The 19,305-nt window shown below is 30.3% G+C and overlaps 3 protein-coding genes across 4 annotated transcripts; 1 reads left to right on the top strand and 2 right to left on the bottom strand.

The window, feature by feature from the left end:
- Window positions 1-4,895: 4,895 nt before the first annotated feature.
- On the bottom strand, window positions 4,896-7,921 carry LOC141667362 (uncharacterized). The gene is made up of 10 exons (XM_074473816.1): window positions 7,763-7,921; window positions 7,499-7,672; window positions 7,120-7,213; window positions 6,906-6,994; window positions 6,691-6,813; window positions 6,417-6,605; window positions 6,170-6,327; window positions 6,008-6,083; window positions 5,316-5,447; window positions 4,896-5,162 (listed from the first exon to the last, which is right to left on the bottom strand). Exons 1-10 carry the CDS (start codon window positions 7,856-7,858, stop codon window positions 5,007-5,009), a joined length of 1,287 nt encoding a protein of 428 aa, XP_074329917.1. The 5' UTR covers window positions 7,859-7,921; the 3' UTR covers window positions 4,896-5,006.
- Window positions 7,922-13,587: 5,666 nt separating this feature from the next.
- On the bottom strand, window positions 13,588-15,102 carry LOC141663813 (uncharacterized). Its single transcript, XM_074469638.1, has 2 exons — window positions 14,977-15,102; window positions 13,588-14,562 (listed from the first exon to the last, which is right to left on the bottom strand). The coding sequence occupies exons 1-2, from the start codon at window positions 15,076-15,078 to the stop codon at window positions 13,795-13,797; spliced, it is 870 nt and encodes a 289-aa protein (XP_074325739.1). The 5' UTR covers window positions 15,079-15,102; the 3' UTR covers window positions 13,588-13,794.
- A 1,408-nt stretch (window positions 15,103-16,510) lies between these two features.
- Window positions 16,511-18,057, top strand: LOC141668740 (eukaryotic translation initiation factor 5A-1-like). 2 transcript variants are annotated; one of them, XM_074475737.1, is made up of 5 exons: window positions 16,511-16,783; window positions 17,130-17,261; window positions 17,361-17,420; window positions 17,519-17,540; window positions 17,701-18,057. In XM_074475737.1, exons 1-5 carry the CDS (start codon window positions 16,640-16,642, stop codon window positions 17,808-17,810), a joined length of 468 nt encoding a protein of 155 aa, XP_074331838.1. In that variant the 5' UTR covers window positions 16,511-16,639; the 3' UTR covers window positions 17,811-18,057. The 2 variants fall into 2 exon arrangements, with proteins under 2 accessions (XP_074331838.1, XP_074331837.1); XM_074475736.1 differs by having other exon boundaries at window positions 17,519-17,587.
- Window positions 18,058-19,305: the final 1,248 nt, after the last annotated feature.

Here is a 19,305-nt window from a genome sequence, read left to right as displayed (position 1 = left end):
TTTATAGTTATACATATCTCAACAAATCGACGAAAAAACCCAGATTTTTACTTATACGTATATTCAACAAATCAACCAAAATCGACGAATATTTTTCATGCAAAAACTTATCAAAACTGAAAACTACGATGAAATCAACCAAAACCGACGAATATTTTTCATGCAAAAACTTATCAAAACTGAAAACTACGATTTGAACTTCGATTTGAAGTGAAAAAGTTCATTTTGAACTTCGATCCTTAATTACCTCGAATCACACACACAAAAAACATATATACGTACACACACAAAACGCACACACACATAAAATATATATATAAAAACATATACTTACATTGCATGAGAAATAGAGAGGAGACTTTGAGTAAGAAGCTGTTCTTCGTTGATTGTACGCCGCTATTGAGTGAGATTTTGAGTGAGATTTCGGAGTTTTTGAGAGAAATTGAGAAATTGTGAGAAGAAATAGATAAAGGAAGATGAAAGGTTTTTTTTTATTTATACCACGCTTAAAACCGATCGTCGGGGCGGTCGGTTATGAGGTTGGTATCTGTGCAGCATGCAAAACGACGTTAAAGGCGGGGTTTTTAATTTTTCACAAAAAAAATCCGCCGAAAATACTGTCGGTCGGTTTTACTAAATGTCGGTCGATTTTAAGTAACCCTAGAAACCCTAATGGTCGGTTTTAACTAACCCTAGAAACCCCTAAATTCAAAAAAAAACTTATAAAAACATGATTAATATTATTTAAATAGACTAATTTTTGGTACATTTGTTCGTTTTCATTATGTCTGTCCATCTGTACGGTTCGATCTTGTATAATTTTAAATTTATATTTATTTATTTCACATATTCCGGTAAATTTTTTAATTTACTTATAAAAACATATTTGTACTCGTTAAAATAATCTAATTTTTTGTGTCTAAGCATATTTTGACATGAAGTTAACATTCGTACGGTTTGATCATTTAAAATTAATTTTAAAATTATGTTGTGTATATCGAATGTTAAGTTCAACTTATTATATATACAGAATGGTGGCATACTCATTGAAGTGATTATGTTTCACGCTATTTAATTAAAATGTTATTTAAATAGCCTAATTTTTGGTACATTTGTTCATTTTCATTATGTCTATATATCCGTACGGTTCGATCTTCTGTAATTTATAATTTTAAATTTATATTTATTTATTTCACATATTTGGGTAATTTTGCCAATTTACTTATAAAAACGTATTTGTACTCGTTAAAATAATCTAATTTTTCGTGTCTAAGCATATTTTGACATGAAATTAACATTCGTACGGTTTGATCATTTAAAATTAATTTTAAAATTATGCTGTGTACATCGAATGTTAAGTTCAACTTATTTTGTATACAAAATGGCGGCATACTCATTGAAGTGATTATATTTCACGCTATTTAATTATAATATTATTTAAATAGCCTAATTTTTGGTACATTTGTTCGTTTTCATTATGTCTATCCATCCGTACGGTTCGATCTTCTGTAATTTATAATTTTAAATTTATATTTATTTATTTCACATATTTGGATAAATTTGCTAATTTACTTATAAATCCGTATTTGTACTCGTTAAAATAATCTAATTTTTTGTGTCTAAGCATATTTTGACATGAAGTTAACATCCGTACGGTTTAATCGTTTAAAATTATGTTGTGTACATCGAATGTTAAGTTCAGCCTTCACCATTTTTCGGATCTTATTTATCCCAAATTTCATTTTTATGTTATGTAGCATCTCAGTAGCTTTAATTAGGTTAATTAGAGATTATGATGATTGTTGGGATTGGTTGAGGTCGTCGGATGATTTTTCGATGGTGTGATTTAATTTTGGTGTTTATAGTTTATTTGTTAGTGAGTTAGATTTAAATATGATGATTTTTATTCTAATATTGATGGTCGAAGTTTATGAAAGAAGCTGGTAGCCGGATCTAGGGGACATAAATAATCGTTGGATGTGGTGATTTTAGGTTGACGACAGTGATTTTTTGTATTTTGGCCATGATTTTTTGTTTTTCAGGTGGTGATTTTTAATTTTCCGGAGATGATTTTTGATTTTTCAGAGGTGATTATATATTTGACGATGGTGATTTTCTGATGGCTGCCGGCGGTGGTGGCCGAAAATGGTGGTTGGGGGTAGTAGTCGGTGGTAAGTAGAAAGGAGATGATGGAAGAGGTTATAGTAAGCGGAGTTTAAATAATAATATTTGGAACTTATTTATCAATTTATTTTTCTAAAAAATATAACTTTGAAGTAATGATTTACCAAATATATTATGTGACTTATACTTAAAATTATTTAAATTCCTAAATAACTTATAATTAAGATGTTTATATACATTTTTTAACTTTGAGTCATATATACTATATTATAATAAACGAAACATTAAAAGTTTGGTAGTCGATTGGTCGATACTTGCTGAAATTACTTAATTATCCTCCTTTCAATTGACATTGAAATATTTTGATTGATATAAATATCTGATTATCTTAATAATACAAATATAAAAAATACAATCTACAGCTGAAAATCAACAACAACGTACTAAGATTCACTCGCAAGAATTGTACTACACATGACCGGCTCAATTGTCTGCCAATTCAACTATCTTACAAACTTTCTAACTTTTGATATCCAAAACGTGCTAATATATACGGCATGTATATCTACCTACCTATCTATTTATATCTATATTATGTTTAATATAAAAAAACACTCCTATTAATAGATTAATATTCATAATATAGTTAAGCAAATATAGATAAAATTAAATTTGTATAACAACATCAGCTCAAAAAAAAAAATACATAAACTATTCACATGAGCCAAAAAATATATTATTTAACCGGTCTATAACAAAATTAAAATCAAATAATCGGGTACTCTGGGATAAAAGAACATCATATACATCCATTATCACGACTTAAACAAGATTATACAATTGATTCCTGTTAAAATAAAGAATAAAAAAATAGAAGTTGTTAGTTGGATTTGGTGCATCGTGCTAAAATAAAATATAAATACTACTGACGCGAATAAAAGAATGCATTATTGCGTCGGGTTAAAATAAAATTTAGATGGATTTGTTGCATCTTACTAAAACAAAATAATAACTATCTTGAGACAGAAACAGAAAATTACACTATTGAACTAGACTCCAACAAAATTAAAATTGAAAGATAATTTGTGAGTCGATATAATGATATCGGGTTAAAACAAAATAATATAAACTACTCGACCGGGGTAAAACAAAATATTATTCAACTCGAGTTAAAATAAAATTAAAAATAAACTGAATATAATTATTTTGATTAGGTTATTGTAATGGGCTTATGTTATATCTATAATATCCATATACTCTTTTATTAAAGCGAAACAATGGATAATTTGTTAGTTTGTATGATAGCGTCATACTTAAACGGTAAATATAAACTATTCATCCAGATTAAAAAAAAGTATATAATTAATTCAAGATAAAATTGATATTAAAATAAAAAATAGTTAGTCCAAGTATAACAAAAAATATATTTTTTTAAAATTTTATAATATTAAAAATAATATTTATATCGCACATGTTCTAAAATGCTAGACACTCTTAGAATATTATTAAACATGTACTCACACCCCATTTTGAAGTAAGACACTAGTAGCCTCGGTTGATATAGATAAGCTCACATTGTCTATTTTTATTTGAAGTTTATGAGAAAATATATCATATCAACATTACACGCTTATACCTCTCAAGTTACACTATTGGCAAAAATTCACTTCAATTCAATTCAATCTTTGGTAAACTCTCCATTGCAGTTTGGTTGCTTGAATTTTAATCATTGAAATTTTTAAATCAAATTGATGATCAGATATCTAAATTTTGAATATTATACGGAACTTAAGTAATTTAAAATTAAAATACTATAATTGAATTACCCGACCTATTTAAATCGGTTACTAGGTCAGTTTATTAACTTATTTATTTCAAGACCTACTTATTATAAATAATTATTAGCATCTAATGAAATAAATATTCGATTATATTTTTCAAACATATATACTTACACTTTTAACATATATAATTAATCAATATTAAAGTAAAAATAATATAATAACAACTATTATAAATAAGTGCATGGCAAGGTTGCTAGTAGTGTAAGTTATACTCCCTCCGTCCCATTGATTATTATACGTTTACTATTTGCACGCATTTCGAGGCCTTTATAAAATATAATTCCGTAATGTTTTTTTCAAATTTTTTTTTTTGCATAAAAGTTTAAATATAAAACTTTTATTCAGAAAAAAAAATTTATGAAATTATGTTTTATATGAACATTGAAAAGCGTGCCGAAAAGTAACAGATACTATATAGTTGTAGAATCATGCTTCTAATTTTAAGGAAAAATAAAATTACATTCTTAGCCACACGCCAACAACAAAACACATTATAAGAATATTTTTCATCCCATGGTAAACTTGTTCTAAGCAGGGATGGCAATCGGGTCGGACCGGGTCGGGTATTGCTAAATTTATATCCAAACCCAAAAATTTTATCCATATATGAACCCGACCCGAACCCAAAAAATACATGAAAATGAATATCCGAACCAGATCCATCGGATTTCGGATTGGATTCGGATATGCCCGAAACCAGAAATTCTTTTTGAATTGGGTATTTATACCAGAACCCGAAATCTGAAAAAAAATACAATTATAATAAAAATAAAAATAATACACAAAAAATAAAATATGTTTTAACTGTGTTAAAACAATCCGATGATGTTTTAACTAAAAATAAAAAAAAATAAAAATACACAAGACTTAAAATACACAAGACTTAAAATGATGTTTTAACTGTGTTGGGAATAAACATTTATAAACTGACAAAAGAAAATGTAAATAGTGTATTGGTTGATTAAAAACATAGATTCAAGTGATGTCAAGATGAAACCGAGCACTTGCGGAATGACTGCAAGTCAATTCTATCCGAATCTAAGTTACTGTAACATCTATCAGCTTCCTTGTCAATTCATACCTATGACAACTAATGACATTATGAATTGTGCATGCTGCCTCCTTCCTTACATCATAGTCAGCCGCTTCAAGGAGTTTAAAGAGAGCATCCATCAGGCCGTACATGTCCAAATCCTGTTAATTCGAGTTATAATGGTAGTCAGGAGCAGAGCTAATGAAATACAGTTAAGATTCACATCTATAATTAGACATAAAAGAAGTCAATCATGAATAAAGGCAAAGTGAAATCAAACAATAACGTATAAATTTCTTAATATTAAAACCAACTTTAATGAATGTTCCGCCTTCAGTAGCTATATTTGAAATTATGTAACAAGCATCCTTCTGAAAGCTCTTAGGCTTGCTCCATATCTCGCTCCATCCAAGGTGTTGCAAAAAATTGTAGTTTTTGGTCAAGGTCTGCGAGAATGAATAGTTCATTAGACACAAAGAAAGAGCACTCGTGAACATGCTTGTATTGTAAGGAACACCTCTATATCACTTTTCAGGCTATAAATTAGTAATGCACATGTTAAATATGATAATAAGAGACCATTTTTAACTCTAATTAAACTCTAAACAATGACTACTTAATTGACAGTTCAACAAAGTTAGTTGTCATTAGTAAGTTCAAATCTTTAGAAACAGTGTATTTGTAAAAAAATAATTTTACACATCTTCTAAAAGTTGGCTGAATATAGAGGTTTATTATCTAGTAACTTAAGTTCAAAATACATAGCCAACAGTTTGTGAAACTATTAGAATATCACAAACCAGCTCTGCATATTATGTGGACATTACAACGCAAGACTCAAATGTATTTGTTCATATAGACAGCCCTATATATATATAGTTTCTGGGTTTGCTGGTAGAAACATCCTTATGTATTAAACTTCAAATTAAAACTCCAAAGCATTCGATAATCGTTTCTTTTTAAAAAGTTCACAGGTTTAGATATAATGCATAACATCTGAGCATACCTTGCGAGAATTTTCCGATTTCACAATATATGCAGCTACTCTAAGTGCAGAAGAGGCGACCATATCACTTTTGTTACTGAAACATCACAGCAAAATATCACAGTTAATTATCAGGTTTCAGGAAAGATACAACCACAAAAAATAGAGACAGAATCCACTTACCAGATAAGGTGAATTATATTGTTTAGGATATTTCCTTCATTTACCCACTGGTCAACTGAAATATACGAAAGTATGTAGCATGCTCTCACTATACAGCGAAGATTAGCCAACCCTTCAATGTTAAGTATCTTGTTCAAATTAGTTACAATTGCCCCTACCTGCCAACAATTGTATTGTTAAAAATATGTAAGTAGTTGTAGCTTGCTCTATGAGAAGAGGGAGTTAGAGAAGTGGACAAGTTTATAACCTTGTCATTTGGAACTTGCACTCGACGAACAACTACCACCAGAAACTTCGCCAAGTTTTGGATCCACTTGGGAGAAGGAAAAATAGGTTTATTAACAACTGCAACCGCACCTTCTAAAGCGCCATTTTCAATGATAAAACGTGCATAATCAGCAGAAAGATAGGCAAAGCGTGTCAATGTTCTCAAAACCTAAACATAGTACATATATACATAGGATTAGGCATTCATTCACTTCAACCAAAATTATAAAACTGACTAGCTGAGTGAAGATTACAGGAATGGATATTATGTCATGGTCATCAGACATGAGCTTCACAAGAACTTTAATTGCCTTTTCTTTTAATCCAACATCGCATTCATCAAATTTTGCAAATCCCAAAATGCAAGCAGCCGATCCCTGAAATAAATGTCCAAAACAGTTACAGAGACGGACCTTAAAAATTAAAAAGACTCTTATACACAATGCATTCATCAAGACATCATACATACCTTGGTTAATTCATTGACTTTATCGTCAACCAGGATTTCAACAAGGCGCTCAAAAACCAAAGGTGTTAGAGCAGCAACTAATTTTGAGTCTGTTTGTCAGACATTAATCAACATATAACTATCATTCACACAAATTATCAAAGTAAATAGTAGGAACAAGTAACTGTAAAAAAAAAAAACTAAATAGTAGGAAAGAAAACTAGTAGTCTTTTACCTCCAATAATCATTTCTTTAATCTTTTCTGTAGCATCATCTGATAAGTTGGGGGACTCCACCAATTTTTGAACATAAGAATCGAGAATTTTTCTCTGTAATTAATACAAGAACAAACATATTAGAAATCATATCAAACAATATTAATATTCTTTCACTAAATAATATTACATACAACGTGAGATAAAAAGGAAAAGACTACCTTTTTATATAAATAAAAAGTGAAAAGAGAAGGTTTAATGCAAACAAAATCCAAAGATAAAGAACAATCATGAATCCAAATGCAATCAAAATTGAAAACTGCAACGGATCGACTAGTACAACAGCAAGCATGAATGTTATTGATATGTTATTGATAATTTGGTCATGAACTTACATACCTTTCTTTCAAGATTGACACGGATAATTTGGGCATCCCACAAAGTTAGCTTATTTTCTTTATATTTTATTACCAGCTTCAGTTCTTCTTCGTCTTGTTCGCAATCAAAAAGGCTTTCGCTTTGATGATGATGATGGCGAAGTGACATAGCTTCCCACTCCCCAACACCAACACACTAAACAACAATACCAACAACAAAGTATAATTAAAATAGCGATTTCAATATCAATCAATATGTAAACAGAAACAGAATTACTCTACTCACATTAGTAATATTAAGCTCCACAGTATTTTCATCAGACATGAAGCTACGGCGGGGGATTGTTTTGACTGAAACAATCCCCCGAAAATTCTGTACCATGTTTAGGCAGATTATATCGCCCGAAAATTATTGATGATGGATCGGAGGAACAGATACAGGGAGATGTGAGATACAATTGAGACTGGAGGCTGCGTTATATATTCATATGTTTATATATTGTCATTGTCTACGTGTTTATGTTTTTTCCCTTCCCTAATTTGAGATATTTGAAGATATTCAAAATTAGGGGTGAGCAGAAAAAACCGAAATCGAAAAAATAATTGGAAAAAATTGATAAATCAAACCGAAAAAACCAAACTGCTAAAAAAACCCGAAGAAAATCGAACTGACAAAAACCGAATTAGCGGTGCGGTTCCGGTTCCGGTTTTTAATCAAAACCGAACCGAAATTAACCGCACCGCTATATTATATATATATATAATATTATGTATATATACATGTATATATTATCATAAACCAGTTCTAATATTTTGTTAATTAAATATTTACTTAACATTAGTGTGATAAATTGTATAATATAATATCATAAATTAATTAAGATTAATATGTAAATACTTTTAAATCATAATTTTTTAAATATATATAATCAATTTTATCATATGTTTTAAAATATATTTTTTTTCATTGTTGTGATCATATATTTTTATTATATTTCGTATCTATTATTTAAGATAATATGAATTATACATTCACAAAATAACTTTATGAAATATATAATTTTTATTTAACGAAATCTAAAATGACACATCATTGGTGATTAACATAATATTATCATTTAACTTGATCTTATTTTTTTATCCAACACATTACCAACAAAAAATCGTACAAATAATAAATGTATAAAAAATCCGAATAAAAACCGAAACCGATGAATGGTTAACCGAAATCGAAAAACCGTTTTAAGCGGTTTGGTGGTGGTTAATAGCAATTAACCGAACCGAACCGCATGTATTGGTTTAGTTACGGTTAATACTAAAAATCGCACCAAACCGCACCATGCACACCCCTATTCAAAATCCACAATTCAATCCAATCTAGGCTCACCGGTTTTTTATGCCATCTTTTTATGTTTTTAGTGTCAATATAGTTTGAAAATTTGTTATAAGATATATTAGCTTTCATATTTTATAAAAGAAACTAATTTATAATTTGTGTGATATACGGGTTATTTTTATTATTTATTTTAATATTATAGTTTGATACTTTGATTTGTTAAAAAATAGATAATTTAAAATATATATTTGATATGAATAAAAAATACTTTATCTATTTTTTTTATTTATCGCTTTGAATTTTACACGTATTTTAATGTATTTTGACCGTCTAGGTAGAAATACGATTTTAAATTATTTTTTTGTGAATTGAAATATAAGTTGTTTACTTTTATTTACAAAAAAATTACAAATGATAATATTAACTAGCCGGTCAAATCACATTGAAATGTGTGCAAAAGTTAAAGCGACAAATAAAAATACAGAGGGAGTACATCTTAAAAACATATTAAATGTCACATTAATTACACTTGGAATTCTTGTCCAAGACCCGATACAGACCAGGTTGGTCTAGGCTCGTGACAGATTAAAGACGACCCAAGCGATCAAAACTCACTAGCAGAAGTCGTCAAGGTTGAGCTGGTCATGAACTAGCCCAATACGGTTAAAAAAGTAGAGTTATGACGCCCAATTTTTTTTTCTTCAAAATTCTTGAAAAATTACGCGCCCAATGAGAACAAGTTTCACGAAGGCTAAAACGTCCATGAGAACAAGTTTCATGAACACTATAACGTCTACGGAAATAAGTTTCATGAGAACAGAACGTTCAGTAGAATAAGAACAGAACGTTCACCTAAACAAGAGCAGAACTTTCACTAAAATGAGTACAGAACACTCACGAATACAAGAACAGATAAGCTACAAAAGGCTCCAGGACCACAATGGAGGTGGCTCAATGGCCAACCAAGAGCAGAAAAAGCTTAATAGGCCACATGAAGAGTTTAAGGTCGTGTAGAAGCTCCTGCAAAAAAAAAATCATGACGTTCACCTCCCGGTCAACAGGAGGCTCAGCTCCAGCCGACCAGGAGGAGCCGAGTTGGCTACATGGGGAGCTTGGGCTGACCAGCCTCCTGGGAGGATGGTTTATAAGAGGAACCTGGATTAGAGGCAGTTATACCGGTGTAAACTTGTATATGTACGTGGTTAGTTTGACTTGTGCCTGAGTGTACAATCAATGTTTCAGCCTTTTGTATTCCGAAGGCTTTTAGTTTATTAAATAATTGACGCATTGGTTTTTGTTTATGGATGTAAACATCAAATTAAAATTTATAATATATATATATATATATATATATTTATATTAAATATTATGTTTATTCAAATTTTATTAAATTATAAAAATAGTATAGACATATATAAAAAAATATTTGAGTTTAACAAATTAAAGATAACCAATATATTGAAAAGATAATAAAAATTAAATATTTTAATAAAATTAAAATAGGATTAAATCGCTTTAATTTTTAAAAATAAAATTTAAATTTTTATTATAAATTTTTCAATTTTTTTTTAATTTTTAATATAAAAATTAAAAATTTAATTATTATCCATATCCGGATAGTATCTGTCGGATCCAGATTCAATTATTATTTTTTTAATATTTCCGAATTCGAATACGGATACGGATACAAATTTTCAGATTCATATTCAGATTCAGATATATGCATATTCTTATCCGAATTATCCGTGACAGCCCTACTCTCACGGGTGTCTAACTTGTAGGCATCATATAATACAACTGTTTTAGATCCAATATTGGAATACAAGAAACAATTCTAAATAGAATAATATTTTAATTAGAAATTTGTGGACTGACTTCATGGACTGATGATTATAAATTCTTCAGAGCAGATACAAATATCAGGCCCAAAATAAAAGCGGGTTTCTTTCCAAACTTTCCAACGACTGCTTCTAGGCCTAAAACGGACTTGTAGAACTCCAGGTATAACCAAATAGTAAAGACCGCAAATCCTTTCTAAAAATCTGAATTTTCAATGAATCAACTTCTAAAAATTTAATTTAAACTCCAATCCATTATATCCTTCGTTTCTACAGTAATACATTAAAACACATCAAATAAGCCCGGAAGGTTTAGCTCAGTTGGTTAAAGAGAGGAAACTATCCTCTTGGTCACAGGTTCGAATCCCACATGAGGAGAATTTATGATTATGCTTCATGAGCCAGAGTCTGTCGCTTAAATACGGTTTATCTTGGTTCACGTGGTTTGCAGGCTATTACGTGAACCCGTAGGGTTTACCCAGTGCGCACGTGAAAGGTAGTGGCTGCGGGTTACCTACGATAAAAAAAAATACATCAAATAAAATATCAAATTCATTCAAAATTACTTAAAATATAGGGATGAATTAATGATAAATGTCTACTTATCAATTATCCAGTCTTTTTTCATCCTAATTGACTTCAATTAATATTGTGATTAGAATAATATGAGTTAGAATAAGAATAAAATTAGAAGAGTTTGAAATATAAAGGTAATAAAATACATTTGAAAATAATTATGTAAGGGTAATTAAGTAATTTAACGAATGATCGTACCAAACTAAACTTTTAATATTTCGTCTATTATAAGATACTAGTTTAAAAGACGTGCCGCACATAATTTTTTTTTAATATTATATATTTTTTAAAATAAATAAATTTGAATTGAATCCTTAAATTTGTTCATTTAAAAGTTTTAAATGATATGATTTCAAGATAATATTTTATTACACGTATGTGTTCAAGATTTTTTTTAATCAAAGGTATTTGAAAAAGATAATGTTACGATCGGACGATAGAGTTTTATTAATATTTAATTGTATTTTTCCAAAAAATAATTATATTTTAGTTAAAAGTTAAGTTTTTTTTTTAAATCAATAGTATACGAATTATTAAGTACGCTTAGTTTTATAATTAACTTTGTTTCATCTTGAGCCTCATTAACCCGACAAAATTCAACTAATTATTTTTAGTCTGATTTTAAAATTTTTAAATCCGGATCAATATGATAATTTTGCTTTAACCTGGATAAATAGGATATATGATTTTGTTTAGTTGATTGTATTATATTTTGATTTTGATTTTATTTTAGTTTGAATCAAGTGTAAAATATATCATTTTTAGCCTAGATGAATAATATATATTATTTTTTAACGTGGTTAAATAATATAATATTTTTTAAACCAGATCAATAATACTTATTATTTTATGTTAAAATGTATATTTGAGTATTGAAAAATATATAGATGATTTGAATGGAACGGAAGAAGTACTTCATATATAATATATATATGTGTTATATAATAATAACAAATTTAAATTGATAAAAGAGGTTTGAACCGATTAAGGAGGAAACTAACTTTTTATAATACTTTTAGAGAGTTGGATTTTGTCATAACTTCTATGTCTAATTTTTGCCTCAAGAGGGATCAAACAAGTAAACAATACTTTCATAAATACAATACATATGCAACATTTAGTGCTTGCTGCAATTTAACAATTTCCAAATTAGATTAAGGATGCTCTTAATGGCATTCCTAACAATCCCAAATAAAGATTAATGCACGGACTAGCTAGTAATAATGCAAGTGACACCAGCAGCCCCTCCATGTGGTTCTGCCAATAAAAGCACAATTGTGGAGAAGTTCAGCATGAAATTGTGGCACACAATAAATAATTTTGAAATGGATTCATTGCGGTCATGTTACGAGTTGCAGTATAGGGTCTCCTTGGAATTCCTCTCTCAGTTAATGATAATGGATGGAAGCATCACAACAATGAAAGGGAAACCTATGCATCTCCTTGGAGTACACTCCTTGAATCTTATTGCTATGTTTCTGGAGATTGTGCAGATTGTGATCATGGAATTCTCGAGTGTGAAAGGGAATCCATGGAATTCTTGAGAGTGACAGGGAATCCTTATGAAGTGCTAAAGATTGGTGTTCAATTTCTCATAAAAATTTCCTGAGATTAATGTTTTCTAACCCTCCCAATAATACATCAAGGCGAATACATAACTAAATATTATGGATCCTTTGTTTGAGCACCAAGTTAGAGATTAGACGATCTCACTTGTAACTTTTTTTTTGCCAGGAACCTCCTCAAAGTTGGTATGTAAAACATCTTACTTTTGTTAGTTTATATACTTCATCCTATTTGTATGCTTCACCACTTCACCTTAATCTATCATTATGTATCTTCAAATCCACCATTCTGCTTTTTTACAACAGTTCTACATTTCCAATTTACTTGAGCAAGAAAAAGTGAGAAACAATAGCATTTAACACAATGAGAACCTTTCTAAGAACTCAGGACATTCCCTAGTTGTGTAAACTCTAAATCCAGTGTATATACATAGCCAGCTTTAACCAAATACTAGCAGGAACAAACAAGCGACAACAATTGCTATTGCCTAGTTATTGTGGTTAGCCTACACTACACTGGTATAGATCTAATCACCATTGCGACAACTAATTAAGGTTGCACCTCTCGATCCTCTCATAGACTATATTAACATACACAGCAACCATAAGAATCCCAATCATAACCGAGACTTGCAACTCAAAATTGCACAAAAAGCCATTAATATAAGAGAAAAATAACAAATTAAATGTGTGTGTGTCTGTTTGTGAGAGGGAGAGAGTGGGGGGGGGGGGGAGAGAGAGAGAGTAGTCTTATCAACATTCACCAAGTCAACATCAAAAGAGAAATAAATTTCCTTTCTAAAAATAAGTTTTAAATATATATTTGGAGAATGAGTGAACTGAAAAATTCAGTTAAAAAAAGATAAACGAATTAATCATAACGTTTTTGCATCCCTGCTTCAAGTGACAGTCTCTAAATTTCCTACATCATCCTTACTATAAAATTCATTTTACGCAGAATCATACTCACCATGCACGAAATTTTGGTCTTAATCCATAAAATCTAGTCTTCATCCGTGTAATCCGAGTCTTCATCCGTGGAATATGAGTCTTCACTACAATTCCAAGTTATTTGTACTAAAATCTTACCATCAACTACTTCTTCAAAATTAATTCTGGGAGAAAATTCAGCAGTGCCTTCATAATGTAAACCATTACAAAAGAGGGAGATGTCCACATAAAGCCGAGAGTTCAATGGCACACATACACGAGATTTGGACAATGGAATCAGGCCATTGTATTCCACTTGTATTGTGCTATCAGATTTCTGGGAAAAGAGATAGCTCGTACAGGAGGGATGGTCAAATTTGCTGTTTGTAGCCATTATAACACCGTAAACATTTGTTGTAGCATCAGAAGGGATATGTAGCAACCTCACCTTTAGTTTGGCTAATGTGGCATTGAAGAAACAACCAAATAGAACAGAGATATTTTTCATGTAGCCATCTATCGATTTCACACCCGATTTCACCAACTGATCTTTATCTTGTAGAGAAGGGACAGATAACTCTGTCGAGCCCTTGTTCATACCGAGATCAAACTTCAGAAGAAGGTCAGTAAAGGAGCAGATTGGTCCTACGTTCCACATAGGAAGCTGATCCCCGTATTTAATTGATGGCTTACTTGGGTCCACCTTAGTTTCATGATATAAGTCATAAAGAATGTCTTTAGTTGTTAGAGAGACTGAACCAATCTGATCTTCGGGCTCTATTGGAGAACTGCCCAAGTATGTTATCGAATATACCTCCAAGATAGGGATTCCATCCAATTCCTAAAAAACATAAGATTTGTCAACCTTAAAGGCAATGAAAACAATGCAAGATGATACACAAATTTATTGATTTCATGAAAATAAAGATAACTATAACACAAACTTGTACTTGATCTAGTTTTTCATGTGACAGCCTAAAACAGTAACAAAATATGATTACAGTATCATTCAATACAAAATAAAACCCTAAAAATAGTAAAACCATTGATATTCATCCAACAGAGATGATATGTGTAACAGTTGAAACAGAAAACTTATATAATAATTTATGAAAAACGAGAGATAACCACAACAGCAGTAAGGGAACACATGAACAAAGATGAAAATATATGAGCAAATTACATGTATATAAAAACATACTAAACAAATATCTTAAAAAAACAAAGAACAGTTGTGTACATGATCATCTCTAACCTTATGTACGGTCTTGGAATCTTCCTCATCGGCCTCATACGAATTGTACTTGTTGTCACCCATGTCTTTAGAGAACAAAATTAATTTCAGAAACACAAACATGGGCTCTGCTGGGGCAGAGGTGGCCTTTTAAACAAACGCTTCTAATAGGTGTTTAGATCTCAATTTTACAACAATTTTATCTACTTTAATTTAGTTTCTATATTCCTATTCATATTTGATATTTTATGGCTATAATTTACACGTACCTTTCTCAACGTGACACCAATCACAGTCAACAAATTAATTTAGAAAAATCTTAATTTAAGTTGAATTCTGATATATATATATATATATACATACGTAAATAAAAAATTACAGCATGAAAAAATAATTAGTAAATCAAATCAAATATACCCGGCATTTCTCACTTAAAACATGATATACTCTTGACTCAAAGAGTGATGAGTCTGTTTCCAATAAGACACCCGACTTGGTGCATGAAAATATAGTGAGTAATATATATTTATAAGTGAAAACACATATAAATAATAAATAAAAATTTATGAATTTAAGAATACATACCTTGAAAATTTAAAAATGGAAGAATGCGTTTTCTTTACTAGATGAAAATCTAGTACACGTATATCAGATTAGAAAATGAATTAAATTTTACTGATTATTTGTTGAAGCTTGCAGAAAAAATCTTATTACCATATCAAATAATGATCACATCGATCGTTATAATTGCCACGCTCATAATCACCAAAATCATCGAATCCTTAATAATTCTTCACTTGAAGTCAAGCGTGTCTTGATGATGATATCGACATCTAATAACGTGGTAATTGAAATTCGGAGAGAATTTGTAAAATACTAATTCAACAAGAAAAATAATGATGTGTGTACATTAGAAAAATAATTTGTAAATTATTATAATTATACAAGTTTTACACCCATGCAAATAACTTATACAAATTATTTTCATGTTTTATTATTAAAAATATATTTTCTTTTTTTTTGTTATATATAATTTTTTGTTAATTTCTCCCAAAATATTCATTTTTACTACTTTTATTCTTATCCTTTATTATAATATTCTTCAAATTGGTCCCGACACGTGTTATGCACATGTGACAGTAATCCAAAATAAATAATAATTTGCTATTATTCAACTATTTCGATCTCGGTCATTATTCGAAAATACTGACCGAGACTTATAACGGTCAATTTGATGGCAGATAAAGGTCATGTATCATGTATCTGATAGTGTGTCACATTATTATTTTTTTCCTTTATAATAAAAAAACATATTTACCTATGTTTAATTTCATGAAATTATTACTTATTCATTTTTTTGAGAGACAATTATTACTTATTATATAAATTCAAAAGTATAAAAATATAATAGATAAGTCTAAAATAATATTAAGATGATAAATTTGACTTAAAATAAAATATTTATTGATATATAAAAGTAGAAAAAGATGTTATTGTTAAAGATAAATATTCCTCTTTAAAACCCCCTCGTGTTTACATATAGCACATTGTAAAAGCCTGATCCCCTTCATATATAGCACGCAGCCCCGCACCCTTCGACGTCAATCATCGCTTTATCCGTTTCTCTGTCATCGAATCATAATATTCTGCCCATACAATATTGGTTTACTCGATTGGTCTAAACATGGTACATGCTAGGGATTTTTGGGGTTATGACTCCGTCAAAAACTGCCCCCGTAATATTGGTTTCATGCCTGAGACGAGGACCGTCGAGCAAAAAGTTAAGGATTTGAGGAGTTTTGTCTGCTTCGAAAACTGTCCCTGCAAGGTCTAATACGATCTATGCCCTCTTTTTATATAGTTTTTGATGAATGTTTACATATACATGTTTGTCCATATCATTCCATCTTTATTAATATCTATCTTTAGACATGTTTGTCCATATAATTCATTCTTGATTCACTGTTATATATTTTAGGGTTTTCTGTTAATAATTATTCATATAGGATTGGATGAAAGTCTGATATATTAATTTTATATTATGTTTTAGATTTGTTATGATTATGTCGGGTGCTTTTGTTAATCAATTGCTGTTCATTATCTTTTTCCGGTAAGGTTTGGGGATGATTTTTGGTTATGACATTATTAATTAGGTATCTGTTTGATCAATGTAGATTGTTGAGATCGTAACTCCAATTGATCCCGCCAAACGTCGGTTTGATCGCACTAAACGTCAGTACGTTGCAATTGGCATATTCACCGAGAAAGTGTTTGAAGCTACTTTTTCCCTATCCGACACTTGTGATGTATGTTTATCATTTATATGTAAAAGTTCATTTGTATCTAGAAGCTGTATACTGTATGTGCTCTTTTGTCCTTAACAATATACGTGGATTTTGTTACAGGTCCCTATTGTCACCCTTACTGACTATGAGCTCGTTGATATATATGAGAAAGATTCACATGTATATTCTGGACCCTTATTCCATTATTGATTTTATCCTCTGTCTCTTTATTTTTTGCTTCGGTATATAGTCTTGTACTAATTAATTAAACGTTTTAGGTGACCTTGCTTGATGACAAAGGTAATATAAGGCAAGATCTAAAGCTTCCAGCAGATCTGCTTTCAAATGTTAGTTATGGCATGTTAATCATTTCATCTAAAATTCTAGCATCTTCCTTTATTATGGGTGTGTAACTGTTAAACTATACATAGTTTTAATTTTAACATGAGATTTAAATCAGGTCAAGTCTGGGTTGGCTTCAGGAAAAGACGTATTTGTTTCTGTCGTGTCTGCTATGGGAAAGGAGAAAATCGTTGCTTCAAAGACAGTGAAGAGAAAGTGGCAACTTAAACAAGTGTAATGGTGATTTTTTTCCCGACATTATTCTGAAGCTTTATATCCGGAATCATTGTGTTCACGAGCCATCTGATATACAGACATTCGAATTTGCTTTGGAAGCTTGCTTGGTTTTTTTTAAGGACATGACTACTATTATGTTTGTAATTACATTCCCGCAAGGGACAATGGTTGTTCACAATTCTGTATAGAATGAATTAGCATATTCCTTTAAAATTTGAAAAACCAAGTATATAATGCATTTGTGATAAAGTTGATTTCAAAAATGAATTAATTAGTTATTTAGGAGATCACTTATAATGAAACCTCTCGGATCAGTGGAGTTGACTATAATTGGTTGACTAAATTGGATCTGTAGGACAATATGTAAAATTTGTTGAATCCGTAAGACATTATAGTTCGATGGTATTAGCTATATTGGTTAGCTATATTTTAATCTATTAAAATTTTATTTTGTTATAAATAGAACATATTACTTAAATATAATAATAAATAAGATTTTTTTTACAGATTTCTTACATGTCTGTAGTGGTTCAACAAATATAGCCAACATCACGAGATTGACCGTATTTATAAATAAGGAGAATGTACCATTGGAGAGAGATTTTTTTTACATAATCTCTATATTTTTTCTTTATAGTATGTATTAATGATTTTTAACTAAGAGTTCTATATAATTGGAGATGCTCTAAGCCATGAAAGGAAGAAAGTGTTGTTACAGTTGGCTATAGATTAGAAGATTCAATAATAGAAATTAGAAAGCAAGTCCACTTTTATAGAGAATGGCAGAATATGTAGTTACCTTCGATGATTGAGAAATCTGCTTAATACTTGTAAAAATTCTTAGTATGGATTGCATCAGCCATAAGTGGTGAGTGCTTGGACAAAACCTGATTATAGGACTTATACGACAAGCTCCTGCAATGTGTTTCTTGTAAATTGTCTTGTCTCGCATAACCTAGGAAACAAATAGTGTTCCCGCTGAAATTGTAAGCCACCATAGCATCAATCCATATATCCTGCAGCTAAGTTAAGTTTCATACGGTAAATTGAATGTTTTGAGTAGTACATACGAACGTAGAAAATTGTAGCACAGACAGCGCTCTCTGACTTCAATTGGGTATGCAAGAAATAAGCAGAGTAACTCATTAGATCGTCCAGGAGTGTTCCCTTTTTCTCTCTTAACTATTGCTGAGTTGCAGCTTTTATATTATTGTCGATGGGTCCTTTCTGTAAATGGATTTTCATTATAACGACCCGAATATTGAGGCCCAAACATCTGTCCCCCGAACCAGTGAGAATCCTTGAGGTCTTCTTTAATTTGACTTTTGTACTACGAAGCATATTGTGAGGCTGAGTGCTTCATCAGTCATTGTAGCTGAAAGACGCCTAGTCTTCTACAAATAAGATCATAAAACCATCAACCCTTTCACCATAAAATCTTTATGATGGACCCATTGCTTATCAGAAAGGCATCAGTGGCAATTGA

Source organism: Apium graveolens, chromosome 6 (assembly GCF_009905375.1).
Source record: "Apium graveolens cultivar Ventura chromosome 6, ASM990537v1, whole genome shotgun sequence".
Classification (NCBI taxonomy): Eukaryota; Viridiplantae; Streptophyta; class Magnoliopsida; order Apiales; family Apiaceae; genus Apium; species Apium graveolens.
This window is presented reverse-complemented; position numbering and strand designations above follow the sequence as displayed.

What these genes read in the sequence shown, in the direction of transcription:
- LOC141663813 (XM_074469638.1), bottom strand. Translation starts at nt 15,078, where the DNA reads ATGTTTGTGTTTCTGAAATTAATTTTGTTCTCTAAAGACATGGGTGAC. An exon ending in ATTCCAAGACCGTACATAAG is followed by an intron (nt 14,563 to 14,976) that starts GTTAGAGATGAT and finishes TATGTTTTTTAG; the next exon opens with GAATTGGATGGAATCCCTAT.
- LOC141667362 (XM_074473816.1), bottom strand. Translation starts at nt 7,858, where the DNA reads ATGGTACAGAATTTTCGGGGGATTGTTTCAGTCAAAACAATCCCCCGC. An exon ending in GTGTCAATCTTGAAAGAAAG is followed by an intron (nt 7,214 to 7,498) that starts GTATGTAAGTTC and finishes TATTAATTACAG; the next exon opens with AGAAAAATTCTCGATTCTTA. An exon ending in TAAAGAAATGATTATTGGAG is followed by an intron (nt 6,995 to 7,119) that starts GTAAAAGACTAC and finishes TCTGACAAACAG; the next exon opens with ACTCAAAATTAGTTGCTGCT.
- LOC141668740 (XM_074475736.1), top strand. Translation starts at nt 16,640, where the DNA reads ATGGTACATGCTAGGGATTTTTGGGGTTATGACTCCGTCAAAAACTGC. An exon ending in TCGAAAACTGTCCCTGCAAG is followed by an intron (nt 16,784 to 17,129) that starts GTCTAATACGAT and finishes TGATCAATGTAG; the next exon opens with ATTGTTGAGATCGTAACTCC. An exon ending in CCCTATCCGACACTTGTGAT is followed by an intron (nt 17,262 to 17,360) that starts GTATGTTTATCA and finishes ATTTTGTTACAG; the next exon opens with GTCCCTATTGTCACCCTTAC.